Source organism: Agelaius phoeniceus, chromosome 3 (genome assembly GCF_051311805.1).
Source record: "Agelaius phoeniceus isolate bAgePho1 chromosome 3, bAgePho1.hap1, whole genome shotgun sequence".
NCBI classification, from domain to species: domain Eukaryota; kingdom Metazoa; phylum Chordata; class Aves; order Passeriformes; family Icteridae; genus Agelaius; species Agelaius phoeniceus.
In genome coordinates this window covers 111,626,121-111,651,848 of record NC_135267.1, presented here as the reverse complement: position 1 = coordinate 111,651,848, position 25,728 = coordinate 111,626,121, and the positions used below count along the sequence as shown (strand labels likewise).

Here is a 25,728-nt window from a genome sequence, read left to right as displayed (position 1 = left end):
TCCGGCGCTGCCCCGGCGTGGCCGGGCTTAAGAGCCGTCGGGCGGGCGCAGGACAATGGCCGGGAGGAGGGGGCCGGGGCCGGGGGCCGGCGGGAGGCGGGGAGGGGCCGGGGCCGCCCGCCGCCGCTCCGCCCCCCCGCGTCTGGCGTAAACCCGGCGCCGGGCTAAAAGAACCGGCGAGCTACCGGCGCCCGGGGCTGGTGGCCGCCGCCGCGGACGGCTCGCCGGTGCCGGCGGCAGCGCCCGGCCCGGCCCGGCCCGCCCCGTCGCGTCCCGCCCCGCCGCGCCATGTCGCTGAGCCCCAAGCACACGACGCCCTTCTCGGTCACCGACATCCTCAGCCCGATGGAGGAGAGCTACAAGAAGTTCGGCGGCATGGACGGGGCGGGCGGGCTGGGCGCGCCCCTCGGGCCGTACCGCCAGGCGTCCGTGCCCCCCGCCGCCGCCGCCGCCGCCGCCGTGCCGCAGCACGTCCCCGCGGGCGCGGCCGCCTACCACATGCCCCACGGCGTCTCGCAGTTCCCGCACGGCGCCGTCGGGGGCTACTGCAACGGCGGGCTGGGCAACGTGGGCGAGCTGCCCGCCTACCCCGAGGGGATGCGGGGCGGCGCGGCGGCGGGCGGCGGCTGGTACGGGCCCGGCGGCGACCCCCGCTACTCCAGCAGTAAGTGCGGGCGCGGGGGGCGCGGAGGAGGAGGAGGAGGATGAGGATGGGGGCGGCCGGGCGCGGGGGGAGCCGCGGCCCCGACGGGGCGGGCGTTGAGCAGGCCGTCCCGCTCAGTCTCCAGGTTCATGGGCCCGTCGGCGGGGATGAACGTGGCCGGCATGGGCGGCCTGAGCGGCATCGCCGAGGGCGCCAAGGCCATCGTGCCGCTGCACGCCGCGCCGCGGAGGAAGAGGAGGGTGCTCTTCTCGCAGGCGCAGGTCTACGAGCTGGAGCGGCGCTTCAAGCAGCAGAAGTACCTGTCGGCGCCCGAGCGGGAGCACCTGGCCAGCCTGATCCACCTGACCCCCACGCAGGTGAAGATCTGGTTCCAGAACCACCGCTACAAGATGAAGCGCCAGGCCAAGGACAAGGCGGCCGCCCAGCAGCTGCACCCCGACGGCGGCGGCGGTGGCGGCGGCGGCGGCGGCGGCGGCCTGTGCCAGCAGCCCTCGCCGCGCCGCGTGGCCGTGCCGGTGCTGGTGAAGGACGGCAAACCCTGCCCGCCGCCGGGCAACGCCACCCCGGGCCCCGGGCCGGCCGCCCCCGCGGCCCCCGCCGCCGCCGCGCCCGCCGCGCACCCGCACCCCGGCTCGCTGGGGCAGGCGGCCGACCTGGAGGAGCTGTCGCCCAGCCCGCCGGCGCTGCACGGCCCCGTGGCTCCCCTGGCCCCCCTGGACTCGGCCGGCGTCGACTACAACGGCGGCATGGTCAGCCCCAACCTGCTCTACGGCAGGACGTGGTAATAATAATCGGTGCGTCCCGTGTGTGTGTGTCCCCGACTGCCCCGCTCCTCCGGCACCGGACGCTCCGCCCTGCCCGGTGCCCGCGGGGATCGCCGACGGCCGCCCCACCCCCGGTCCCCTCCCGGCCTCCCTTCGAGTTTTTTTTTAAGTCTCTCCTGTTTTTGGACAAACGGCCCCGACGGCAGCGCCGAGTGCTTGCGTGAGTGCGAGTCGGTGTGGATGTGTGTGAGTGTCGGCGTGCACGCGTGTCCGCGCCTCCGTGTCCCGGCCGCCGAGAGCTCCTCCCGACGGGGCGGGGGCGGCCGGGGCAGCGCGGGGCTCCGCTCCGGCCCGGCCCCTCGCCCCGGCGGCAGCGCAACCCGGGAGCCCCGGCGCGTCCCGCGATAAACCCTCCGAGGCGCTGCTCGTCGCGGCCGAATTCGTGTCGTGGGGGTGCCCCGGAACGGTGCCATTCCGTTCTTATCTCCGTCCGAGGTAAATTGGGTCGCAGCTCAGCTGAGGCGGGAGCCGTGGCAGGAGAGCCCTGCAGCGCCGGTGCTCGGATTTAAGGGGAAAACCCCGTTTTTCTCGTTGTTGTTATTAAATACCGCGCAGTTAATGAATGCCCGTGCGTGGACGGGGCGCGCGTCCCGCGGAGCCGCCTCAAGCCCCCGGCCCTTGGCTCAGCTCCCGACGAGCTCGGAGCCCTGCGGAGGTGACGGAGAGCCCGGGGATTCCCGGGGCTGGACCCCGCTTCCCGCCGGGATCGGACCCCGCAGCAGCCGGGGCCGGAGGATGCGCGGCGCCGGAGCCGGGTTTATCCCCGCGCCACTTTCCGAGGAAATCCCGCACGTCGGGAAACGCTCCTCGGGACTTTCCGGCAATTTTTCTCTCTTTTATTTTTTATTTTAATTTTATTTTAAACAATAAAAGGAAGCCTTGTTCTCACGACTCGGCTGCTTCTTTCTCGGTGTACGGACTGAAGGAAAAGCTCAAAATCCCCTTTTTTCTGCCTCCCTGTCGGCTGCTAAGGATTTAATTCCGCATCCCTCCCGCCTCTGCCAGGCTCCCCCATTCTTGGGGGACCCGCTGAACCCCAGCCTCGGTGGGGCTCCCCAGCACCTGGGGCTGCTCCACTCCTGGCTGTGCCATGAAGGAATGATTCTGAGATGAAAAATCGGGATTTTGGCCTCTGCAAGACCACAGACACACTCCCAGACCCCCTCCCCAAGCCTTATGCGGGAGCCTGGAGGGGAAGGGAATCTTCACCGTTCTTCTGGAAGGAGACCCTCTTCCCCCCGGCTCCCTCCCCTTTCCATGAGGGACAATTTCTCCCTGCTGGGTCCCACGGGAAACAGCCCAGAGTGTCTGGGGTGGGACTGAGCCCAGCCTGGTGAGTGGCTTCTCCCTCAAACTCTGTTAAATCCAAGGGGATATGTCGGGCTCAGCTCCAGCGTGGGGAAAACAAAATGTTACCTGTCAGCAAAGCAGCCTGAGGAGCTGCACAGGGATGCTGTCCCAGGGTGACCCCCAGGCCCCCCAGCAGCTGGGGGCTCAGGGAACTGCAGCAGAGCCCCAGGAAGGGTGGTGCTGCCCGGCCGGGTCCTGCATGCCAGCCCTGCATCTGAGCCGAGGAAAGGAAGCCCCAGGCCAGCGCCCTGCTCCAAGGCGGCAGCACAGCTCCCAGGGCCCAGGCTGGCTCCACTCGGGCTCACACTGCAGGGGTGAAGGGCTGGGCAAAGTGAAGCCTGCAGGGATGAGCCTTTCCCACAGCAGCCCCCCAAATGTTTACCCAGACTTTTCGTGCCCCAAAAAATAGGAGCAAGGGACAAAGCCACCAGCATGCGGGTCCATCCACCTTTGGAACGTAGGCGACCCACCCCACTCCTTCCTCCAGCCCATTCCCATGAAAACTCACCCTCAGAGCTGGTTTTGTCCTGCTGGAAAAGCAAAATGGTTCTTTCTGAGCACCCCAATCTTTTCCCGGCCTTGGGAGAAGGCCCTGGGGAGGGCTGGCAGCTCCCAGCCCCGGGAATGCTGCATCACAATGAGGGATTCTGCTCCACCTTCCATCACTTGAAAATAATGAATCCAGGTCGATTTCTTCCTTCCAAGTTAAATGGAGCTGTCAGGGCTTTTCCCCCAGTTGCTGGTGACTAACACCTGGATGTTTGGAAAGGAGGGAGCACCAAGGAGTTGGGGCAAGAGCGGGGCTGGGAACTTTACACAATACCTGGATTTAATTGAAAAATCCAAAGGGAAAACTGAACTGAATGCTCTCCTAATTTTCTTTTTTTTATTATTACTCAAAGAGTTTAAATTCTAGAGGTTGGGTGGAATTATTTTCCAATAAATCAACAGGAATGTGTGCACACAAGTAAAAGATCCAAACTGGCTCTGGAGGGGGTTGGAAATTAACCACACGCCACTGCTCAGAATTTCAAAAGCCACTTTATAAAGCAAATAAAAATATTTACTGATTTGGTACACTCACACAGAAAATCCCTAGAAAGAGTGCTAAAAACGAATGGAATTCCTGCCCTTCGCAGCCGTTTTTAAATTAGGTATCAAACAGACAAACCCACGGCCCCTGCCTGGTTATGCCATGACAAAACCCACGCCAGAAACGGGCACGCATCCAAAAAGTTGAAATGTTTTACTTCAGAGTCCGAGAAACCGAAGGAAGCATCTGCCAAGGAGCAGCGAGGGCCGTGTCTCTCTCAGTGCCGCCGGCTGCCTGCTGGGTCTGCCCCGAGAGTCCATAAAATCCCATTTCTGGGCATTCTTTCCAACTCCTTGTCTGTTTTCAGGCTCTTGTGTGTGGAGTAGAGGATGTTTGGAGTTCAGAGGGGCGGGCAGCGCTCGGCACAGCTTGGGTATGTATGGAGGACAACGCAGCACTCCCACCTCGTCCGACGGCAATCCGCTCTTCCCAGTCCCTCCCAAAAAATCATCATCAGGTCCGTAAGAAATGTGCACATTTAAAACAGGCATCCGTTTAAAAACTACAGGGATGGTGCTTAACCTTAACAACTTCATTTTTTTTTTTTTTCCCTCGCCCCACAAATAATAAAAAAGAACAAAAGCAAAAAACCCGGACGTTTTCCATGTTTAAAAAAACCCCCAGGAGGCAGGAGCTAATTCCAGCTGTACCTTCCTGCGGGATGCGGGAGCGGGTAGGGCCTCCCGGGGCCGTACGCCTGCAAACAAACAAACAAAAGCAAGCATTTATTTTTGGGATTAGCAGCACGAGTAAACAAGTGGGGTGAGCTGGAGGCGCCATACGGAACGGGGACAAAACATCCTCTGCTCAGAGAGGTGCCAGGGGCAGGGCTGAGCATCCCTCATCCGGCTGTGGAGTCTCCCAAAAACACAGGCTGGGGCTGGATCTCCCGGTGCAGAGCGGAGCTGCGCTGCACAGGCTTTGGAATCCCGAATAAATCCACCCCCAGCCAGCACCGTGGGTAAGAGACTTCCCACCTGAGACACTTCTGCTGCAAAGGGACAAATGCTGGAGCCAGGGACATGGGGAAGCTCACACTCAGCATTTTTACACAAAAGTATTTTAAGGAAAAACGAAAGCTGTATTTGTTGCAGAAGAGGTGTTTTCCAGCACTCGTTCGCTTTAATAAGAGGTCAAAGAGATCCAAATCTCACTTTGGAAATTACTCCAAATCAGATGTACATTTGTACTTAAATTCAGGCATTTGCTACATCAAGTATCCAGGGGAAAAATCTGTTTGAAAATTTCACAGAGCCCCAGTGAAACATTTAAAATTATATCCAAACCTGGTACATTGCAGAGACCAGCAAGTTAATTAAAGGTGATGCACCAACACCAGCTACAGCCTTGGCTTGCTCTTTACTCAAGGATTTTGGGTGTGGAGGGAAAAAGGGGCTTCCTTCCTTTAAAAGAGAAATCTCTCTCTGTCACAGCACACGGTGGCTGGGATAAAAACCGCGGAGCCGGCGAGCAGACCTGCCCGGGAGGCTCCTGCAGCCTTGCCCATGCAGGGAAGGTTTGTTTCCAGGCTTGATAAACTCAATTAAAAAAGGAAACAAGTTGGCTGCATCCCTTAAAAAACCCTTCCAAACCATCAGCAGGGAAGGACAAAGCGGAGGCCTGGGAGTGCTGCAGCAGCCGCGGATGTGGTGGACGCTCCGTTGTGCGCTGCTCCGGGCTGGAATAAAACTGCCCAACACCTGCACCACCCCAGCAAGCTCATTCTTTGCTTCTCTGGGAGAGCTGGAAGGCAGCAAAGCCCCACTCCCAGGGAGCCCCCCAGATCCATGGCAGCTGCATTAATTTTGTAAGCACTCTGCGGCAGCGCGTTTATTAACCTCTTCAGACCATGTTCTGTACGCTGTAAAAAAAGAATTCAGAGGTGAAAGGGCCCAAAGATAATTATTTATGCTGCTACGTGTCACCACTTCCACTTGAATCCCTTTTCAAGGCTTTAAAGCTTTGAAATTTTCAGGCAGCAAGGCCGGATTCAATGATTAGGCTGGCACCCTAAACCCTTTCAGGTACTTTCTCATTTCACTCCAGCCTCGAAGAAATAATGACATCTGAAAGTTCATTTAAAAATAACAAGAACAGAAAAAAAGAAAAAAAAAATTAAAAGCAGATAATCAGTTGCAGCACAACTGCAAAGGGAATTTTTTAAGGAAAAAAAAAATCACTGGAGCTAAAAGATTTGTGTTTAATCATGAACTCATCATGTGTGTGAATAAAAATTTAAAAAGGGTTGTTACTGCTGGGTTAAATGTTTCCTGCACCCACAGGTGGGTCCATGCCAGCACCAGGGGAATTCTGTTCTGGGCAAGACCACATCTTTACCCAGGCTGTGGATGTCCACAGGGCTCCAAAGTGGGAATTAACAGGGATACCCTCCCTGGGCCCCCACTGCAAACCCTGCTGGGAAACCATTCCTGCTCCCCCTCACAATTCCAGCTGTTGGGCACCACAATTTAAGGCTGGGAATGAAGTGCTCCAAGCACAGATTCCTTTATTGGTGTATCCTGCCTGGGATGAAGGGCAGAGCAGGGTGTGCCATGGCATACAGACTTTTCCAGGAGTCCATTTGCCAGACTAATTAAACCCTGCCCAGACTCCAGCAGCACAAAGATCCTGCCCCAATTTTCCCCTGGGAGCACAGCAGCCCCTGCTATGGATTAGTGCAATCAGGGATTTATTCCCCTGGGTAAACCTGTGTGGCACAAAACAAAAGATTTCTGAAATCTGATCCTATCAATGCACCTCATCCAAATTTAAAATGTATTTTAGAGCTCCACTGGTTGGGTCAAGGTTCAGGCCCCATTATTTCCCTGTGATTATGACCCATGTTGTTGAGTTCTGCCTCCAGTCACAATCAGTGCTGGCAGGGCTTATACTGATGCTGTGCCATATAACACAGATCTGGGTACTGGGCAGGTGAGCAGGCTGAGAGGAAGAACATTAAAACTAGGAGTGACTAAAAAGTGACTTGTCCTGAGCTGAATCAGGCCCCAGCAGAAGGCACATTTCCAACAGTTTGTGCCTTAATTTCCACATAAAGGACAGGGCAATGGGGCTGTCACCTCCTCCTCCCTGGGACTGGTCTTCCCACAGTTCTGACTTCCACAAACAGCAGGAGAGCTAGGAGTTCAACCTAGATATCCAAAATTTATTTAAAATGAGTGTTCAGCAGTGTAAATACCCAGAGTTCTGGTACAATACGCAGATCATGTTTTACTGGGATCACACCCCCCAAAAAATTCCCTAAGCAGAGTCACCTGCTACTTTCAAGCAGCATTTTCACTCTGTGGCATTTTCTTGAACTGCTGACCAAGTCACCTGCAATTTTGGATGAAGTTCTCCCCTCACAATTGCTTGTTTCCTTTTAACTGCAGAGAGCTATTTCCACATGTTTATTCCTCTGGCTAGGAGAACCCAACATTTGCATTAAGCAGTTTTTCAGCTCAGAGAAAGCCAATAAAAAATTCAAGAAGGTGTAAGAATCTACATTTTCAACAAGCTGGGGAGAACCCAAAAGGTCCAGTGGGCAGATTTCCTTGTGGAAGAGGAAGGCTGGTGGGAATGCTTGCCTCAGGCTGCAGGAGGAGAGTGACCATGTCATGGACACTGGTGGTGCAGTCCCAGCAGAGGCCTTGTGCCAGGGCTGGCCAAGGCTGGGCTGTCACCCACCTGTGCGTGGTGACACACAGTGACACTAAATCCAGCTCAGCAATGCCTGCCCATGCCACGCTCCCTCTCCACAGCCCAAGCAGGGGGAAGCCTTGGCTGGGAGGGGAGCACAGCGCACCACGTGGGGCCCCTCTTTCCTACCTGTCTGCCCCTGTCCATGCGGTCCTCGGGTCTCTGGGGGTATCCCATGGGCCCCATGCCCTGGTACTGGGCTGGCTGGAACTGGTTTGGGGACTGCATCACGCGGTTCCAGGCGAGGAGAGGAGCGGCTCCGGCGGTTCTGCGCAAGGAGAGAACACTGCAGTGGGAACTGGGCTCCTGCAGAGTGTCCCACAGCATAGACCCACTCCTGGCTTTGTCTCTGAGCTGAGCATGGACAGCCCAGTGCTAGTGAGAAGCCAGGAGCAGGGAGCATCTTCCCAAATCCTGCCTAAAGGCCGCTTTGCCGACCTCTTCCTTCGGCACAGCTTGGGAGCTGCGCTGCCACGAGCGGCAGACTCGGCTGCACGCAGCAGATTTTTCCAATTCCCTGGAAGGCCTCCGTGCACCTCTTATTGCAGGGGCAGATTTGCTGATCCCAAAGGCTCTCCAGCACCCCAGGAGTAAACATGTGCCACATGGGAGCCAGGGGCTTTCTTTGAACGCCCAGACTCTTTCTGGGAGCCCATTCTTCCCAGTTAATTGCAGGTTGCAAATGAATTCTTACGGCGAGCATTCGGAATCTAGGGTAGGGGCCTTGGCTGCTTTTTCCCATCCATTATTCTGCTCAATATGTCAGGAGGTCTGATCGGGAAGAAACCTTTTCAAGTTCTATTGATGCCGTTTTCAATTGACCACGGTGACCTAGCAACATAAGCACTAATTGGCACGGGCTGACTGACATTTGGTGTACAGTTTATATGGGAACGCAGATCCCACATCCATTATGGCCCAGTTTGCCATCCCGGATTACCCACAGCAAGAAATGTTTTCATTTCCTTCAAGTACCCATTCTGACATGATAATTAGAAAGCAACAGGTAGAACACGTCCAATATTGTTTGATTCAAAATATTTAGGGAAATGCTAAGCCGTGATCTGGTTGTTACAGCTGAGCACAGCTGAGGGACAATTCCTTAAAGGATTCAGAGCAGGTGGGTCCTGCAGGACAATATGATGTTGTGAGGGAAAAACATGGAGAGTGGAGACAGTTAATCCTTCCTGACCCCTGCTGAAGAGGGACTTGGCTGAGCAGAGCAGGGCCAGCCTGGAGGGAGACAGGGACAGTAGAAAACAGAGGCTCTGCATCCCAGGTTTGGGATCAGAACAGAGGCTCTGCATCCCAGGTTTGGGATCAGAACAGAGGCTCTGCATCCCAGGTTTGGGATGGGGACAGCAGAGAGCAGAGGCTCTGCATCCCAGGTTTACCTGCTGCACTACATGCCACCTACAGGTGCCATGCTGTAGTTAAAGCTAAGAGCACTTTACATTTGTGGGAACTAAACTCTCAAAATCAACATTTTAAGTTCATCCTTTGTTCATGATAGCTTCTTTGGATTTAGTATTTTGAGTACTAAGTTTTTTCCCCTCATGATTCCTAGAAAACAGCAGCCTCCAGGAAAAGTGCACTGCTCAGCCATAAGGAAAGCTGCAGAGAATTACCTATACAGCCCCAGCTCTGGGGCTTTCATTAACAATCATTCTGCCTCTACAATAAGTGCTGGTGATAAAAATGCCTGAGGCTCAGAGGCCAGCTCTTGCTCCATGCCTGGAATGGGGAAGTTTGACACAAATTTCTTTTGACATTAATTTTTATTTGGCACAGAGTTTAAACTTTTAAAGTGCTATTTAGTGAAAAGTTGAGATATTTAACAAATTAAACACAACACCACTACCATCACTGCTTTGTTGGGCACTGGTTGGTGATCTAAATCACCTGAGGGTGGAGATCTGTACACAGCAAAGCTGTAACCAAAAAAAGAACTGTGCCACTTGGAATACCCCAGGAGCTCACATAGGCACTATCCAGAGTTACATCAACTCAAACACATTCAGCCAGGTCAACTAAATTCAGGAGAATTTATGCAGGAAAACATTCCTGTCTTCACACCCCAGCCACTTTGGAAATTATTTCTGTGAATAGGTTAAGAAAAAAAGATCTGTTCAACCAGATGACACATTTCCATCAGCCAGGCAGCAAATGTCTCTCAATAAACTCTGGACTGGCTCAAGAGCATGGAAAGGACCTCAGGAATGTCAGGACAGGGGAGAGGGATCCCAAAATTCAGTTTCCCTGCTGCACAGCAAGGTGCACCACTAGGTTTAAAAGCAAGAAACCCTGCACAGGAGACAGGAATAGGTGGATTATGGAGCAGCAGCTTTACACTCCTGGTTTTTCACCCCAGGCCCGAAAAGGAAGAGCCAGTTTAGCCCCTGCTGCATCATTCCACCCCTGAAATAGCACAGCTGGCAGGGACAGGGCTCCTTGCTTATCCCTTAGTCAGAGTGGTGAATCCAGGATATCCCAGCCTCCTGCCCACCCACTCCATCCACAGGGCTGGCCTCTCCCTCAGCTCCTGCCCTCCCTGAGCAGAAATCCCTGGCTCCTCTCCCCCATGGCACCTATTGCTCCTGGAGAGCTGCAGCAGCAAGAGGGGCAGGAGTTTGGGGAGCCAGCAGCTCCCAGGGAAAGAATAGGAAACTCAAAATGCCTTCAACAGGTTCAGATGCTTTTTCCTGTACCAAGTGTCTCTGTGTTTAACCTTCTGCTTAAGTCTCTGTGCAGCAACTCAACACCAGCTCTAAGCACGTTTGATCTGCTCCCCAAATCCAAAAACCTTCCAAGAACACGGCAAAACTACTTATCCTCAGTGCTGGCAGAGCTTTTCAAAAACCCTGCACAGTGTAACAAAGGGAAGGCAGTGACAAGTGACAGACCTGCAGCAGTCCTTCAAAAATAGAAGTATATAAATTGGATTTAATTAAGGGGTGGGAGTGGCAACTCCCATGGCCCAAGCAGTATTAAAGTTTGCATTATGAATGAATCTTGCCTTGCAATATTCCACACAGATGAGGCACAGGACAAGGGAGCCAGGCTTACTTCAGTGGGGATCAAAATGGTTGCCATGGAAAGTGACTGTGGAGAGCTCAATAAATTCCCCCAAAGCCCATATTTTCAATGGTGAAACATTTGCAAATAAACCCAGGGGGAAAAAAAGCTGGGTGTTGGAGCAGAAACTTCTCTCCCTCCTCCATAAGCATAAATAAATGTCATTATTCATAGCTGACACAGGTAGCCTGGGCTTATTGAGCCCACCCCACCGGAGGACACACAAGCCATCAATGAGGGGATGCATGTAAAACATCCCTGATTATCAAACCATGTCACATTCCTTCTATTCGATGGCACTTATTGGGCTGCAGATTCCATAATCCTTCCCTGAGTCCCTTCTGCATTTAATTCAGTTCAGCCTTAAGTAGTTAAAGAAACTGTTTTCAGTGGCAACTAATAACTACTGACCTACAGTGACACTGCCCTACAATGGGCTTGTCAGGCCTGAAAAACTTGTACCAAAGAAGCTGATTAGGACTTCAAGAGGTTTGTAGCAAGAATCAATGGCTGGTCTGTGCTAATGCTGCGGCTGTGGCACAGGAATGATAAAAGTGGAACACCATTAGTTATGCCTCATTAAGCTCCACAGCCCTCCTAAAAAGAAATTTGTTTAGCCTGTCCAAAATCTAATGCAGTTTTAAGCTCTCTGTGTTCAATTTCATAGTATCTCAAAAGCTTCAATAAGATAAAGGCCAAAGAACCAAGAACGGTACCAAAGCACCAACAGTAAAGTTAATTTTGAAGCCTGAGTTTTAATGGAAAGTGTTTTTCCCTCCTTTTTTTTAATACAAAGTACTCGAGCCTTTTAAAGGATGAACACCACGTAGTGGGCTCTCAAAACATCAATAAATCATGGACATTAATTAACTCAAAAAACCTGCTGCACAGCATCATTTCCACAATTTCAAACCACAATACTGCAAACAGAGACGGGAAAACCAAACATAGGGAAGGCTGGCAGAACCCAGTCCACCCTCCTGGGCACGTTTCACATCCCTCCTGCCTTACCTTTGTGGTGTCTGCTGGAACAAGGGTGTGGGACCTCTCCAGGACTCCTGGGGCCGAAGATCTGGAGGGCAAAACGAGATGGCAAAATAAGAGAGAGCAAGAACAACTCATGAGCCATGCTCACTCCTCTGCGTGCCCCAGAGATGCTTTTGAGAAGCCAGGCAGGAAAGCTCAGGCTGGATGTGCCACAAACACACTCCAAGTCATGGCTTCCTGATGCTGGCTTGGACAGAGTCCTGCTGTCAACAGAGCAAAAGCAACTTTTTTGGCTCTAGCACACCCAATAAGCTTCATAATAGAGATTTATGAATTTTAATTGCTAGAGCTGGCGTTGGTTAGTGCTCAGATGCTTCGCAGGTGTCTCCTCTTGAATTTTTGAAGATGCAAAACCTCGTCTGTCACCCTAACAACTCAGTTTAATATTCATGTATCTTACCAGTACATTCATTACTATATAAAAAATACAGGCACTCAAATACACTCCCACCACTGTGTTACCACAACACACCATGTTTGTGACCAATAAAGTCAAAATATGGGCCAGTTTTCCTGTGACTGGGCTAAGTTATTCCATAAAGGCAACTATAACAATGGCCAGAGCATGGAATAAAGTGGATGATTCTGTTTTATTCACATTTAGGTAAATATAGCTATATTTAGGATACAAAGGGTAAAGCATTCATTAAAACAAAATATAAATACGTTATCACTAAAGGTACATTTAAAAGTTACTGTGGGCAGTGATAATACACTAATAAAAACCTATTAATGATGTCTCAGATAATGGAATCAGACTGAATTAAGCCTTTTTGGGTAAAACCTTGGCCGGAGCCCCAGTGCTGGCGTGCAGGAGACCACCCACTCACCCATTGTGCAGGGCTGGTTTGGGTGGCACAAACAAAGGCCAGGCAGGAGCAACGCTGCTTTAACAGGGCCCGCAATTAAACGCTTGTTGTCCTTCTAAATAACCTGGTCAGCAAACAGGATAAAAGCAGCAGCTCCTCAATAGCACCCAGGCAGCCCCCAGCACTCGGGGCCAGCGTCAATCAAAAGCTCCAGTTTCACTGACACCTTTGATGGCTTTCAATGGCCTTCAAGTGTGACCTAATTCCAACAGCTGGTTCCAGCAGCTGGATAATGGCCAGCACACGGACACCCTGCCGTGCTGCCAGGGGCCAGGACATGGAAGCCTGGCCTCCCCTGGAAAGGGGAAGGGGGAAACATAAAATAAATAAGTCTGTGCCTCTCTCCTAGCTCTGGCTGGATTGTCTGTCCCAGCCCCAGCGAAGAGAACACCAAATAAATTCCCAGCCCCAGCAGCTCTGCTCTTTCCAGGAGCCTGCTGGGCAAAGCCAATCCAGCCCGTAATTCTTCATTTATGCCCCATGCAGGGTTATTTATTCAGCTTTACACCTATACACACAACTACATCAACCAGGATATGAGCCTGGTTTTACACCCCCAGACACACACAGAGCTACCAACCGATGATGCTCCTCAGCTCCTCTTTTCCAGCCGATTTCCAGCCTGAAGCAGACCAGGACTGAGGGTAGGGAAGTGGCACTTCCCTGCTGATCAGCCTGGGAACCTCAAGGGCTTTTCCAGGCCTGAACAGGCTGCACCCACACAAAGCCATGTTTATTTTGGAATACAAGGGGAGGGCAACGGAATCCACAATGCTGCTTTAGGGGAAAATGAGCATTTTTTCAACTGGAGCTTAAAGTATTTTTAAAAGTTTTGGACAGCCCCTGAGTGGCACAACTTTCAATCAAAAATATCCTAAAATGACACTGTTTCTGATAACTTTCAAGTTTCATAGACAGCAGCAGCAAAGAAATACAGGCAAGATCTTGTTTCCAGACCCTTTCTCTCCATGTGAGCAAGGACCCAGATCTCTTGCTGTAGCCACACCTTTCTGCAGCTCAGTTTAAGCAAGACTTCAATGAAATCATCATCAAAACATTTAAAGCCCCCCTATTCATTGGTATGGCTGACAGAACAACCTTGGAGGAAGAGAGTCTGGAGCAGTGAATTGCACTTCAGAAAGGTACAGAACGGGAGAAGGAATGACAATTAATATTTTCTTTAGCCTGCAAAACTTAGGCATTTCCCAGAGCTATAAGGCCAAAGAAACTGCCTTGTCTAGCAGCTCCTCAAGTAACAATTTATCTAATCAGGGTGGCAATCAAAGAGAAGATTTTGTGTTTACTGATTGCACTAATCAAAATCACTTTTCCAAGGCAGCTAATTGACAAGTTTACTGCCTGCCACACAAGTCATAAATCAGGTGTCCTGCTCTGCAGGAGCCAAACCTGCCATTCCCAGAGCGCTGCCACCCTGCACTTGACTCCCCAAGTTATCAGCACAGACAATTATTCATCAGCTGAAAATTGGCACATCCAAGGCAAATCAGGGAGCACTGGTGAGCAACACCCCCAGCCCCGAGGCTCTTGAGGAGGAGCTGGCTCCTGGCTTGACCGCATCGCCCTTCTGGAGGCTGATTTTACTGCAGTTTTCATGTGGTGCATGAAAACACCACACACCAAGTGGAAAGTTCCTCTGCATCAGTCCCACTGAATGTGGGGGTTTTGACCACATCAGCTGTGGGTTTTCAGGGATGTGTGGGCTCCAGGTGCCTCCCAGCACAACTGCAGTTCTCTGACAACTGTAGAGCTGATGAACACAACTTGCACCCCGGAGAGAACCTTGTGTCATCCAAGAGGCCTTCCCATTTCTCCTGATCTGATCTTCCAGCTGAAGGTACCAGTGCTTTGATGAGGATACTCGGGGACTGAAGAGGTGACTGCAAAAGGGAAGATGCTGTGATCCTGCCAGATCTAGGAACATCTCTGGGGATTCCAGGCAGAACATTGCTGGGGGGAATTGGCCCAAGTGCTCGTGAATTCCCAGCCACACCGTGCAGGCAGACTGCTCCTATTCAGCAAGAGCCTCACTGCAGTGGGGTTTGGGGAGCTGCTGACACTCCTCATCTTCACAGGTCTGCTCAGCACCAGACCCACACAATCCATAATCCAGGATGTGTCATGATCTTTGGGCAGGTGAACATCCAAAAGGCTGATCCCAGCAGAAATCCAGGGCTATGCCACCTGGAGGTGTTCTTCTAACAAGGGTTTAAGCAAGTCTGATTCTATCTGGTAGAAGAGGAGTTGAGGCACACGTGGTTCACTTGGCATTGACAGTCCCAGGTGCCTGACCCTCCAGCCAGGCAGCATGATGGGTTTTGGGAATGGTTCTAGGGAGCAACACAGCCCTCAGGCTGTTTGATCCATCCTCCTCATGGACATGAGCTGTCCTCAGGCCCCAAATAACAAGGCACTGAAAGAAACAACCTCCAAACTCCAAGTCAATCACTGCTGCAATCCGTTGCAAAGACCTGATGCTGCGGTCAGCACAAATGAGAAGCTACTTAGAGTCTAAGTCTAATCTCCTGGGACAGCCTTAGCAGAAGAGGAGGAACAACACTGCCCAGTGAAGTGCCAGAGGACATGTTTGCAGCGTGCAGCACTGCGGTGTCCCATGAAAGCAGAGTGCCAGGAAGTGGCTCCGGAGAGCGCGGCTGGCACACGACCCTGCACGGTGAAGGAGCCTCCACAAGGCAGCTCCACCTGGCTCCTCTCCCTGTGCTCCACACAACAGCAGCACAGCAACCTCTGCCTCGTGGAAAAAGCAGCACAGGGAGGAGGGAAGAAAAGCCCAACCAATTGCTCTGAGGTTTGCCAGGCACACCTGCAGAACAGCGACTGGGGACGGCTGTGGTGCTCCGAGGGGGAGGAAAGCCCGCTTCAAAGAAAGCCACCAGACAGTTTTCCAAGGCCAACAGATGGACTGGGATTTCTCCTCTAGCAGTGGCTCCAAGCCTCCTCAGTTTGAACCAGTTTATGGCACTGGGGGGGTATTTGCCTGCAGAGTGCTGCCTGTTCAGCACAAGGGGCTTGGGTGCCACGAAGACAAGAGCTTGGGAGCGCCTCATTGGCAGGACCAGGTCCAGGGATGTGGGACAGACAGAGCACATTGGAGCATTTCCCACAACACATCAGGACTCAGCAGGAACAGCAGCACAGGGACTGCTGGGCTCCCAAAAACCACATAAATAGTCTCTTTTTGGAGATGAATTTGGATGCCTGTCTGCTAGTTCTGCCTTCCCATTCCCCACATTCTTCTTCCCAGATCGTATTTAAGCACAGGTAAGTAAGTGAAATAGATGGAGAGAGATGATGTTTAGACCAACCCAGCTGTGAGAAGCAGGAAGCAGAGGGCACTTACTTGACAGCAGTTTGGGGATCTGCTGCTGGCTGCCCATGAGGGGCCTGGCGTAGGGGCTGCCGTAGGCTCCGAGCGGCACAGCGTTGGGGTACATCCCTGGCATGCCCCTGTCCCTTGGCATTGTGTGCCTGTTATGGGAAGAAATGGCAAGGCAGCAGGTCAGGATGCTGTGCTGGGCTCCATCTCCCAGCACAGCTGCCTCCCAGCCCATCCCAAGCCCCCTCTCTTTCCTCTGGGCCAGGGATGCACTGGTGGATCGGGGCCCAGGCACATCCCGACACACACACCGGCCTGAGGGGCTGCTGCCAGGGAAATGCTCAGGTTTCCAATGGCACAGCTGCGCTTTTTATTGTGACTGTGACATGCAAAAGGGTTCTCAAGTGCAGCACAGGACAGCTCTGCTTTTCCTTCCTAAAAGGGAGTGCTTTTCCTTCTTGCAGCTCCCCCAGAGCCGTAAGATGAAGAAGGTATTTTCTCTTCCTAAGGAGACACTCCAGAGTCCAACTTTATTTGCCAGTCTCCTTTAAAACATTCTCTTCTCTGGCTCTGATAAACGCATGGCTTCTTGCACTCCCCAATATGGAAACCCATTTAATTTTTAAAGCTTCTTTGTTTATAAAAGCTTAAAAGACATTCCTGTCTTCATTAGCAATCTTAATTATCACTTGTGCATAATATTCTCATTGTACCTACAAGCAAGCATCCACCAAACAAGTTTTAAAAAACCCCAAACAGCAGGAAAATTACTCAGAACTGTCTAGGAGGGGAAAAAAAATAATCAAAAAGCAAACAAGGCTTTACTGCAAAATCACTGTAATGTTCAGTTTTCAGCAATATTGAATTTAAGTATCACACGCTGAGGTGTCCAACATGGAAAACCAGCACCTAAGCTTGGACACTCCATGCCCACCCCTTTCTTTTTTTTTAATTTAAAAAGGGAAAAAGAGGTCAGTCACCCCAGCAAGGCAGCAGTAACCCCACAGCCTTACCCCAAGGTTCTGAACGCTGACTGGTCCAAATGCACTGGTTTCCTGTCCCTGTTAAAGCCAAGCTGTGGTCTCCAAGGCCTGCCATCATTGTTGGTTTTTTCCCAATCTCCTGGCTTCAGAACTGGAGCAGGTTTCCTGAACAATAAGAATAGTTCCATAAGTACTTGTCAGAGCAAATACCTCAGATGGATAAATCAGAATTGAATGATTTGCAAGCTGACAGCTGACACTTACTTTGCCCCAGGTAACACTGTGGCCTTGAAAACAAAGTCTTCAGCAAATTGTGGATCTTTGAATGAGATGCTAGAAGAAAGTATTTGAGGATTAGGTTTGTTGCATAATGGAGACAAAATGAAATAGCAGTCACTGCTTTATGACCAAGAAAGCTAAAAGCAGACAGATAAACAGAATAATCTCACTCTTCCAACTGGAATTCATGTTTTCCAGAACCAAGAAAGAATGAAGCTACAAGGAAAGAGAAAAATGGTTCCCTGGAAAATTCAGCTTGAGTGACACAGCCTGAAGAGCAATGCCCTGACTGCACATACCACCTCCAAAGACAGGAGGAAAAATCCTTGTGACAGAGAAACAGGGAGCAGCACAGAACAATTCTGACCTCCTGACAGTGGCAGATGGAAAAGCCAAACCCTTCCTTTAACTGATCACTCACAGGAACTACATCCTCATTTAGGACATCCTTCCTACAGTGCCCTGACAAAGTGTAACTCAGCATTTATTACTTCTCTGCACAGCTGTTGCTCTGGTTGAACCAAGCTGTGCCTCTCTGGAGATAAAAATGACATAGATCACAAGTGGTTTTCAGTGTTTTGGGTGCTGCACTTTGCACACCCTTGCATGGAAGCCCACAGTTTACTGACCTGACTGCAGAGTTCTGTGTCAGATCCCGCAGCATGGGAACAGGAGACTGCACCACCCTGGTGAAGAGAAAAATCTCTGTCAAAACACCACCAAACACATTTCTCACCACCTGCTGCTCTGCCAACTAAGCCTGCAAAGCATTTATTTCAAAGTTAACTTGCCTTTCCCCTAAACCAAGTACTTCTCTAAGCACTGGAGCGACTGAATCCTTATTTCTTAATGTCACCTCTTTTGCAGCAGATGTGTGGGGATTCTCTAGGGTCTGTCTAGGGAAGTCAAGGCTGGAGGAGGTTTTTTTGTTCCTGTTCTGTCCAAGAACAACTCTAACTTGGTGATATTCTTCTCAACCATGACAAGAATGGAGAAATGTCTATTAGAGTGATCAGAGGTACATTTTCTGTCCAACCAGTGGTGGTGTTTGTGCCTTAATGCAAACGAGGCACTGAACACCTGCTTGTATCTCTGAGCACAGTCAGAGAAATGAGTGTGCATCCTACAAGGAGAAGATTACACTGATCATTCCTCAGACTGGATGCACTCTCAAGAAAACTAAAAGTATAAACATTCTTAGTTTGTGTAGCTGGGAACAGCCCTGATTTTAGTGCTGCAGACTAAATGGAAAAAGCCAAAATACATCTAAGCCAAAATATATCTAAGCTATCACTACCTGGATTTTTCTCTGATGTAATGCAGATTAGCATATCAAAAGCAGAGTTTTGGGGTTTTTAGGCAATGTACACTAATGGGATATCACAGCAGCCCACATTAACATCCACACAAAGGCAGAGATGCCAAAACATGACCCTACTGAACCAGGCCACTGAGCACTACCCTTTTTATTACCCAGGCCTTGTTTCCTCATAAAACAATAACTAAACACATAAAAATCAGCCTTCCACAGGCAAAATGACAAACAAACAAAGCTTCCTCAGCAAATAAACAAATGCATTAGAGCATTTTAAAGATATCTGAAGTTGCTTTAAAAACCAAGTTGAGAGGTTAAAAAATGGGACCATCAAATGCAAATTTCACTGAGCTGGAGGTAACACAGGCCTGCTCTGAACCCTCAGACCTACACACTTTGTGGCTTTGTCTGGAACTTTAATTTAATCCTTGTGGATACAAAAACATTTCTGCTGCCATAAGAGCAGGAGGGGTCCTCTAGCAGCCAGAGCCCACCCCAAAGGCCACACTCACTGATCCGGCAGGACGGCGTTGTCGTTCAGGGTGAGCTTTCCCTGGATGCCATGGCACAGCTCCGGTGGGATGTCCACTGCCTAGGGAGGAAGTTTTCAGCTGCAGCACTTCAGACCTCCCATCTCACCATTTCCCCTGAGCAACAAGTGCAACCTACCTCTGTGTTCTTGGTCTTGTACTGCTCCACAATGAAGTCACAGAGTGGATGGTGCTTCCCGACAAAGAGAACATCACCGCCGAGGCTGTTCCTCCTGGCTGGAGAAATGATGGGAATGGGGCAAGAGTTCAGGGGAAAGAGGGAAGGAAGGAATGCAGCAAACCAGCAAGGCTGTCCTGGTGACACCTCCACAAAAGCCAAGTTTCTCTGTGATTTAGGAGAAAGCTCTGAGAACATAGGAAAGACAATGTCCCCCAAGAGCAGGATGTGTCTGGTCCCAAGGACAGCTGGCGGGCAGCAAAATAATGGGAATCTTGTGTTCAGTGGAGGAATGCTGAATTTAGAACAGAGTAACACTGCAGATACAGACAGAATTGAGAAAAAACAACCCCAAAACCCACACAGCTCCACATTTTACCCACAAGAACCAGATGTTATTTCTGTACAACAGAGAAACAAACATTAGGCTTTATAAGCTGAACAAGTGTTACAAAACAAATCCACTGAGGATCTCTCTGATTGCCAGCAGCACCCCTGAGAAAGAGTCTGCCATAAACTCAACCCAACCAAACATTCAGGACACCTTCTTAATTCATTTACAGTGAATTTCATAGGTGGCAACAAAATACCCCAATTCTTTAGCTCAACACCCCAATTCTTACTCTCTTCAGGTGTGAGGTCAGGGTACACTTCCTCCAGGGCAGCTCTGAGGCGTCGCTCATCCACAAAGGGCAACAATGCCACACCTGGCAAAACCAAAACAGTGTTTCCTCCCACTTGTTGAAAAAACCCAGAGCATCCCCAAAAACAGACACCAGCATGGCAAGCTCTGATAAGATTCCTTAGCCAAGAAACAGCCAGAACAGTGTGAATCTGAAGGAATCACGTTTTTGCTTCAGAAGTCAGATCTTTCTGTGGCTTTATTCAAACAAAATCTGTCGCTCAAACTGAAAACTTTACCTGCAGTGTAAATTACACTCAGCCACAGAATCTGGCAGACCTTGGAAATTAACATTCTCTAAAGGAAAAGTTGAAAAAGAGCTACAGCATTTATGCAATTTTTTTGTATGCTCCAAAATATTTCTATATTCCCCAAAGTATTTTTGGCACAGTACTAATGAGCCACTGATTGTGCAGAACAAGATCCATTAATTAAATGCAAAGGAGACAAAAGACAATTACACACTGAGGCTGATAAAAAGAGAAGAATGATTACTCTAGTTCAGGACAAATGAACAAATCTAGAATGACTGCTGAAATTACCAATAATCATTGCCAATCTAAAACCAGTTACTGATTCATAATTTGCTCTTCATTTCTTTACAATGCTAATTTCTTTACAAAAATACACCTGCTGTAAAATCCTTGTCCCCACAACAAGTAACACAAGTTACCTCTGTGGAGCATTTTCTCACTAAGATAATTTTTAAATTTCTTTCTACTTTCACATGTTTTTAAGACTAATGTCTAAAAATTAAAAAAAGGAAAGTTGAAGTTTCACCTTGCCAAGCGTACTTCTTCCCATTCAAATCAATAGCAAAATCTTCAGGGTAGAAGTCAATGATGCTTGATTCCTGAAATTGGAAAAACAAAAATCACCCTTAAAGCCAACTTCAACATGGGTTCAGAATGTCATGTGGTGCCAGACAGAAAGGTCTTTGATAACAGAAACAGCTTTCATTAAAAGCCATTTAAATACAAAGTGAGGATGGGCAATTGTGCTACTCAGAGATTTAAAATAAGAAATTAAGGAGGAGAGAAAAATTAGGATAAGGAGGAGAGCTAATCAGGGTAAGTTTTCTGGTCCCCAAGTAAGTTTTGGAAGATTTCTGGAAGAAATTACACCATTTCTTCCAGAAGTGTAAGAGAGCTGGGAAATAACATCTGAATTCCAGGAAATCACTTTTAAGGATTTTGAAAAAATCCTTGCAATCTACCAAAACCTTTCCCTCCTGGTCTGCAGCATTTCTCTGCCTGAGGTGGGAAGCAGCAGGTCCCCCTCACACCAGTGCAAGATGACCTGAGCTTCCAGAGAGAGGAATACAAGAGGGATTCTCACTGGGTCTGTCATGAGTTTCCTCCACGTTGGCGGCAGGAAGTTTCCACTGGCGGCTGGGAACACCCCCATCAGCTGCTCAAGAGGCTTGAACTGTTGAGAACAGACAAGCAGGTGTGAGACTCTTGGAATGAGAGTGCAAATCAGCAGTGAATGAGTTGATAAATCAGGAGCCCTACCGGTTTGGAGCCCTTCTCAAAGTCTGAGGGCATGTCTGCAATGCCCTCAAAGTCCGAGGCGAAGGGAGCGTAGTGGAAAGGGTAATACCAGTTCCAGGATGCACAGCCCTGGTGGGAGACACAAAAATCAGACGTATCAGCAAATGAAAATCATGCAGCCCAGTCACCAAACATGACAAGATGGCAGAGAGCAGTTTACACCCCTGTTTTCCACAGCAAAATCCCGATGCTAACTTGGGGAGGTATGGGAGCAGAGATCCCCAGCACGCCCTGCTCGGTGTGTAAATGTGAACAGCATTTGCTGCAGTGCTGAGAAGCATTCTGGTTTTTCACTGGTGCTCCTCTCTCCAGTACCAGCACTACTGCACACCTGGAGGAGCACTTTGCTCTTCCCCTCTCCTTCTCCTGCCTTGAGCATTGGGGAATACAAAGTGTCTCCTCAGAAAGGAGAGAATCAAGCAAACTCAAAACACACCAGAACACCGTGTACCTCCTAAAGGAAACGTGGCTCCAGAGGGCCTAAGTCAAGTTTTCACCTCCTCAGCTATTTTTCTTAGCAGCACCACTTGAAACAAAAGCCCACTACTATTTTGACTTCCAGTTCTGAACGATTAAATGTCAACAAGGCTCCTCCAGTGATATTTTTGGTATACAAGTACAGCACCTATAATTATTCTCTGCAGTCCTTTGGACAGACTTGGAATATTTCAAAAGCCAGGTGGATTGCCTTCATTCTTCTTTTTTTCCCCCTCCTCTCCAAACAAATGTTCCCTCTAGTGGGACATGCCCTGCATTATTAGCTTTCTGTAGGAACAGAAAGGCATCCAATATATTCTGGCACAAGTTTTATGGACAGCCAGCAGTAGTTACTGGAGTCAACTTTTATTACGGTGAGAAGAAAAAAAGCCAAACAAGGATCCTCAAGCAAACCTATTTTGAAGTTCCCCCAGCCCAACGGCTTCCTAACCTCATTTCCATATCAGCAGGGAGTGATTTTCCAGCTGCTCCATCCCCATACAACAGACTGGAATGGTCTTGTGCTCTTGTACCACTGAAGGGGACACTTTCACCCACAGCTCACCTGAAGGCTCATTTCTACCCTTGGAGGCAGGTAGGCACATAGAGAGTTGTGGGAAAATACCCTGTCATGATTAAAAAAACACAGTTTCCTTGTCCCCAGGATCCTGAAAATTCCCACCTATAAAGGCATCCAGGTGACATCTGTCCTTCACAAAAGGAGGTCATGTACACAAGGATGTGGGGAACTCAGCTTCCCTGCAGACGAGCTGCACCAGAGCTTGCAAACCTTGAACTTGATGATTTTCATCCCTCATAACAGATGAGCCAGAGCTCAAACTCAAGGAATGGTTAGAGCAGGAGGGAAGGGGACACATTCCCATTTTGTTCCAAGGAGGGAGTGAAAAAACCTATTGGAAACTGCATTTTGTAGGCACCTGAGGTGCCTGCCTGTGCTCCCAGCTGGACAGGTGGCAGCCACTGAGGAAAAATACAAAGTTTTAAGAACACAGCCCTGTGTGGAAGCTCCAAATTCCTGCTGAGACAGGACAAACTCCCTGGGCTGGAGCACACTGTGCTCCCAGGTCACACAGCCAGTCTGACTTTGCCTTCAGGGCACGGAGCTCCTCATTAACCATCAGTGCAACAAACCTCACCGTGGCCCACTAATCTCTTGCCAATCTGACGTCTCAATTATCAAAAGATTTAAATCTGATACAGATTACTTCAATCACAACACACTTCATGGAGCAGCATTACAATCTACGGAGGAGACTGACAACTCTGTCCCTTGCAAATTCCTACTGGCATTTCAAGGGCTTTGTTCTTTGTTCTCTCATTTAGGCACCTGCAGTGTCATTATTTGTGGGAAAGGGAAAATAGCAGCAGTTCTTGCTGCACCAAGCGCTGCTGCGGGATGTGAGAACCAGAATCCTGGAATCACTGAGGCTGGAAAAGAGCTCTGAGATGAGAGTCCAACCTGTGACCAATCACCACCTTGTCAACCAGATCAGAGCACTGAGTGCCACATCCAGTTGTTCCTTCAGCAGCCCCAGGGATGGTGAAACTGCATTCGAACACCCAGCATCAAACAGAATGGGCACACGTTTGTTTTACACCTTCAAAAAAAACCCCACAGCTTTTCCAAAACGAGCAACAGACTGAAACAACTTCAGACAAGAAACTTTGGGGTACCTGATAATAATATCTGAGAACCCAGCAAAGCCCTTCCACGTAGGACTGCACAACCTTGCGGCGGAATTTCTCATCTGACGCGTCCACATCGAATTTGTTTTTATAGTAGCGCTGCTTCCAGCCAGTCTCCCACAACCTGCAACACAACCAGGCACAGGTAACATGTTAGCATGGATGGGCACCTTAGCAGATGCACATCTGCAGGTCTCAATAACACTGTAAAACAAAGTCACTTGCTACTTCAGTTGTTATTTATATACAGTTTAAATGAAAGCAGAAAAAGCGATGCTCAGCAGCAACAGAATAAAATGTGACTGTTGGCAGAATTGACAGAGTTTTCTTGCTACCTCTAATATAAAGGCAAGCAAATGCATAACAATTTCTGTTCTGTTCAGACAAGCTGTGATTACCAGAGGCACTTCTGCAGCTCAGCACCCTGTGCTTGCTGCCTCACATCAGATAAGCTCCCTTTCACAGAGGATTTTCAGTCTCTCAGGCCAGAGGTGGATGTTGGGATCACAGGAGCCACCTTGGCCACAGTTCATCCTTCCTCACACAGCTCCCCCTCATGTCTGTCCACAGATGGGGCAGGGAAAACAAACACTGGTTCCTCTTTCACACACGGGCAGCTGCACCCTTCAGCTCTGCTGTATCATGTCAGCAAAGAACCAAACTGGTTAAACCACATAATCCCTTAATAATGATTTGTTTTCTTACACGGAATTTTATTCCAAACCACTCCAAGAGGTCACCTCAAGCTGACACTGGTCAGATCTCCCAGAGCCCTAAGTCCTGTGTATGGAGCTTTAGGAGAGAGCCACAATCCATTTATGCTTCCTTACAGGATGCACATCCCTTTGGCTCTGCAAAGAGGATCTTCCCTTGCTTCTGTTTTGAGACAGTTGCTCAGGACACTTCCTAAATCCTTCCAAGACCATTCACACTGATGAGCAGGCAGAGAAGCCAAGAGATGCTTTCAAGACTCCCATAAAAGCAGGTAAGCAAGAACAGAGCTCCTGGCACCGAAGGCTTGAGGGATGGAGTCAAGAACATCTGCAGGCTCTGAGCTGCCTGGCAGACAGACACTTGCATAAATTCAAAAAACCTTTCTGTAAGATAAAACCCATCTGTAGCCGACTGCAACAATTTGTTCTGGTTTCAAAGTCATTGTAAATACAGAATTTATTTTCACAAACAGTGTGGTCGTATCTAGGACATCAATGCAGTTCTTTTTATTTACAGTGGCAAGCATAGAATTAATTTCCACTCAGAAAAGGACATGAAAAAACATTCTGAGCTACAAAAGCTTAAAAAGCTGTGGTTGAACGTAGCACATCCTTTTCCTTGGCAATACCAACCCTGTCAGAAGCACTGCTGCTCGTGAATCAACACAGCTCACTCATACTGCTCAAGCTTCTTCTAGCAGTTCTGCTAACACTCAGATGGAAATGAGATGGAGTAATTTATCCTTAAAATTTATGATTTTATACAAAAATACTGCTTGATAGATTAAAAAAAAAACAAAAAAACCCAAAAACCAGTCTGTTCAGATATAGACACACTGGAAAGAAAATAAGAATGAGAGCAAGAATTGTGATATTGCTAGAGCTGATGGGCCACATGTCACAAATACATTGTGATGACTGTGACCAGAAATCCAAAAGGAAAGAACCCTGAGTGTTAGGCCATGGGCAGACTCCACAGAAAACAAACCCCTGTGGCTGCACTTCTCAGGAACAGTTGTTTGTGTTCATCCTCAACACAAACAACAAGGGTTTCATTGAAACCCTTGACCAGTGCAGACTCACTGGTGGTTAATTCCCAGAAAATTCCTGTCTCAACCATCCCAGGCTCAGCCCTCCTGAGACAATGCAAGAACTCGGAGACAAACCAGGGCCTGCTGCAACCCAAGGATGGTGGAGAGCACTGACACTGCTGCCCACGTGCGGGTTAAACAGCTCCCAGATTCCAGGAACATAACAGGAGCATTCCGCTCACATAATCAGGGAATGTCTCGCCAAGCTCGGTCTCAGAGGGAGCAGTGGCTGGGAGGCTGCAAACCT

At 49.7% G+C, this 25,728-nt stretch overlaps 2 protein-coding genes across 2 annotated transcripts in view; one reads left to right on the top strand and one right to left on the bottom strand.

The window, feature by feature from the left end:
- Nucleotides 1-288: 288 nt before the first annotated feature.
- Nucleotides 289-1,449, top strand: NKX2-4 (NK2 homeobox 4). The gene is made up of 2 exons (XM_054628940.2): nt 289-664; nt 782-1,449. The coding sequence occupies exons 1-2, from the start codon at nt 289-291 to the stop codon at nt 1,447-1,449; spliced, it is 1,044 nt and encodes a 347-aa protein (XP_054484915.2).
- A 2,411-nt stretch (nt 1,450-3,860) lies between these two features.
- Nucleotides 3,861-25,728, bottom strand: part of XRN2 (5'-3' exoribonuclease 2) — a 32,789-nt gene continuing 10,921 nt past the window's right edge. The window contains exons 17-30 of the mRNA XM_054628938.2: nt 23,666-23,801; nt 21,455-21,562; nt 21,279-21,368; nt 20,721-20,793; nt 19,882-19,965; nt 19,220-19,317; nt 19,063-19,142; nt 17,865-17,921; nt 17,221-17,289; nt 16,987-17,121; nt 15,998-16,125; nt 11,714-11,774; nt 7,757-7,895; nt 3,861-4,628 (exon numbers count right to left, since the gene is read on the bottom strand). Of these exons, the coding sequence (XP_054484913.1) occupies nt 4,566-4,628; nt 7,757-7,895; nt 11,714-11,774; nt 15,998-16,125; nt 16,987-17,121; nt 17,221-17,289; nt 17,865-17,921; nt 19,063-19,142; nt 19,220-19,317; nt 19,882-19,965; nt 20,721-20,793; nt 21,279-21,368; nt 21,455-21,562; nt 23,666-23,801 (1,321 nt within the window). The 3' untranslated portion in view covers nt 3,861-4,565. The remainder of the gene's footprint in view (nt 4,629-7,756; nt 7,896-11,713; nt 11,775-15,997; nt 16,126-16,986; nt 17,122-17,220; nt 17,290-17,864; nt 17,922-19,062; nt 19,143-19,219; nt 19,318-19,881; nt 19,966-20,720; nt 20,794-21,278; nt 21,369-21,454; nt 21,563-23,665; nt 23,802-25,728) is intronic.

Bases quoted from the DNA above. Each gene is read 5' to 3' on its own strand.
- NKX2-4 (XM_054628940.2), top strand. From the start codon at position 289: ATGTCGCTGAGCCCCAAGCACACGACGCCCTTCTCGGTCACCGACATC. The intron at 665-781 runs GTAAGTGCGGGC...CGTCCCGCTCAG, and splicing joins CGACCCCCGCTACTCCAGCA to TCTCCAGGTTCATGGGCCCG.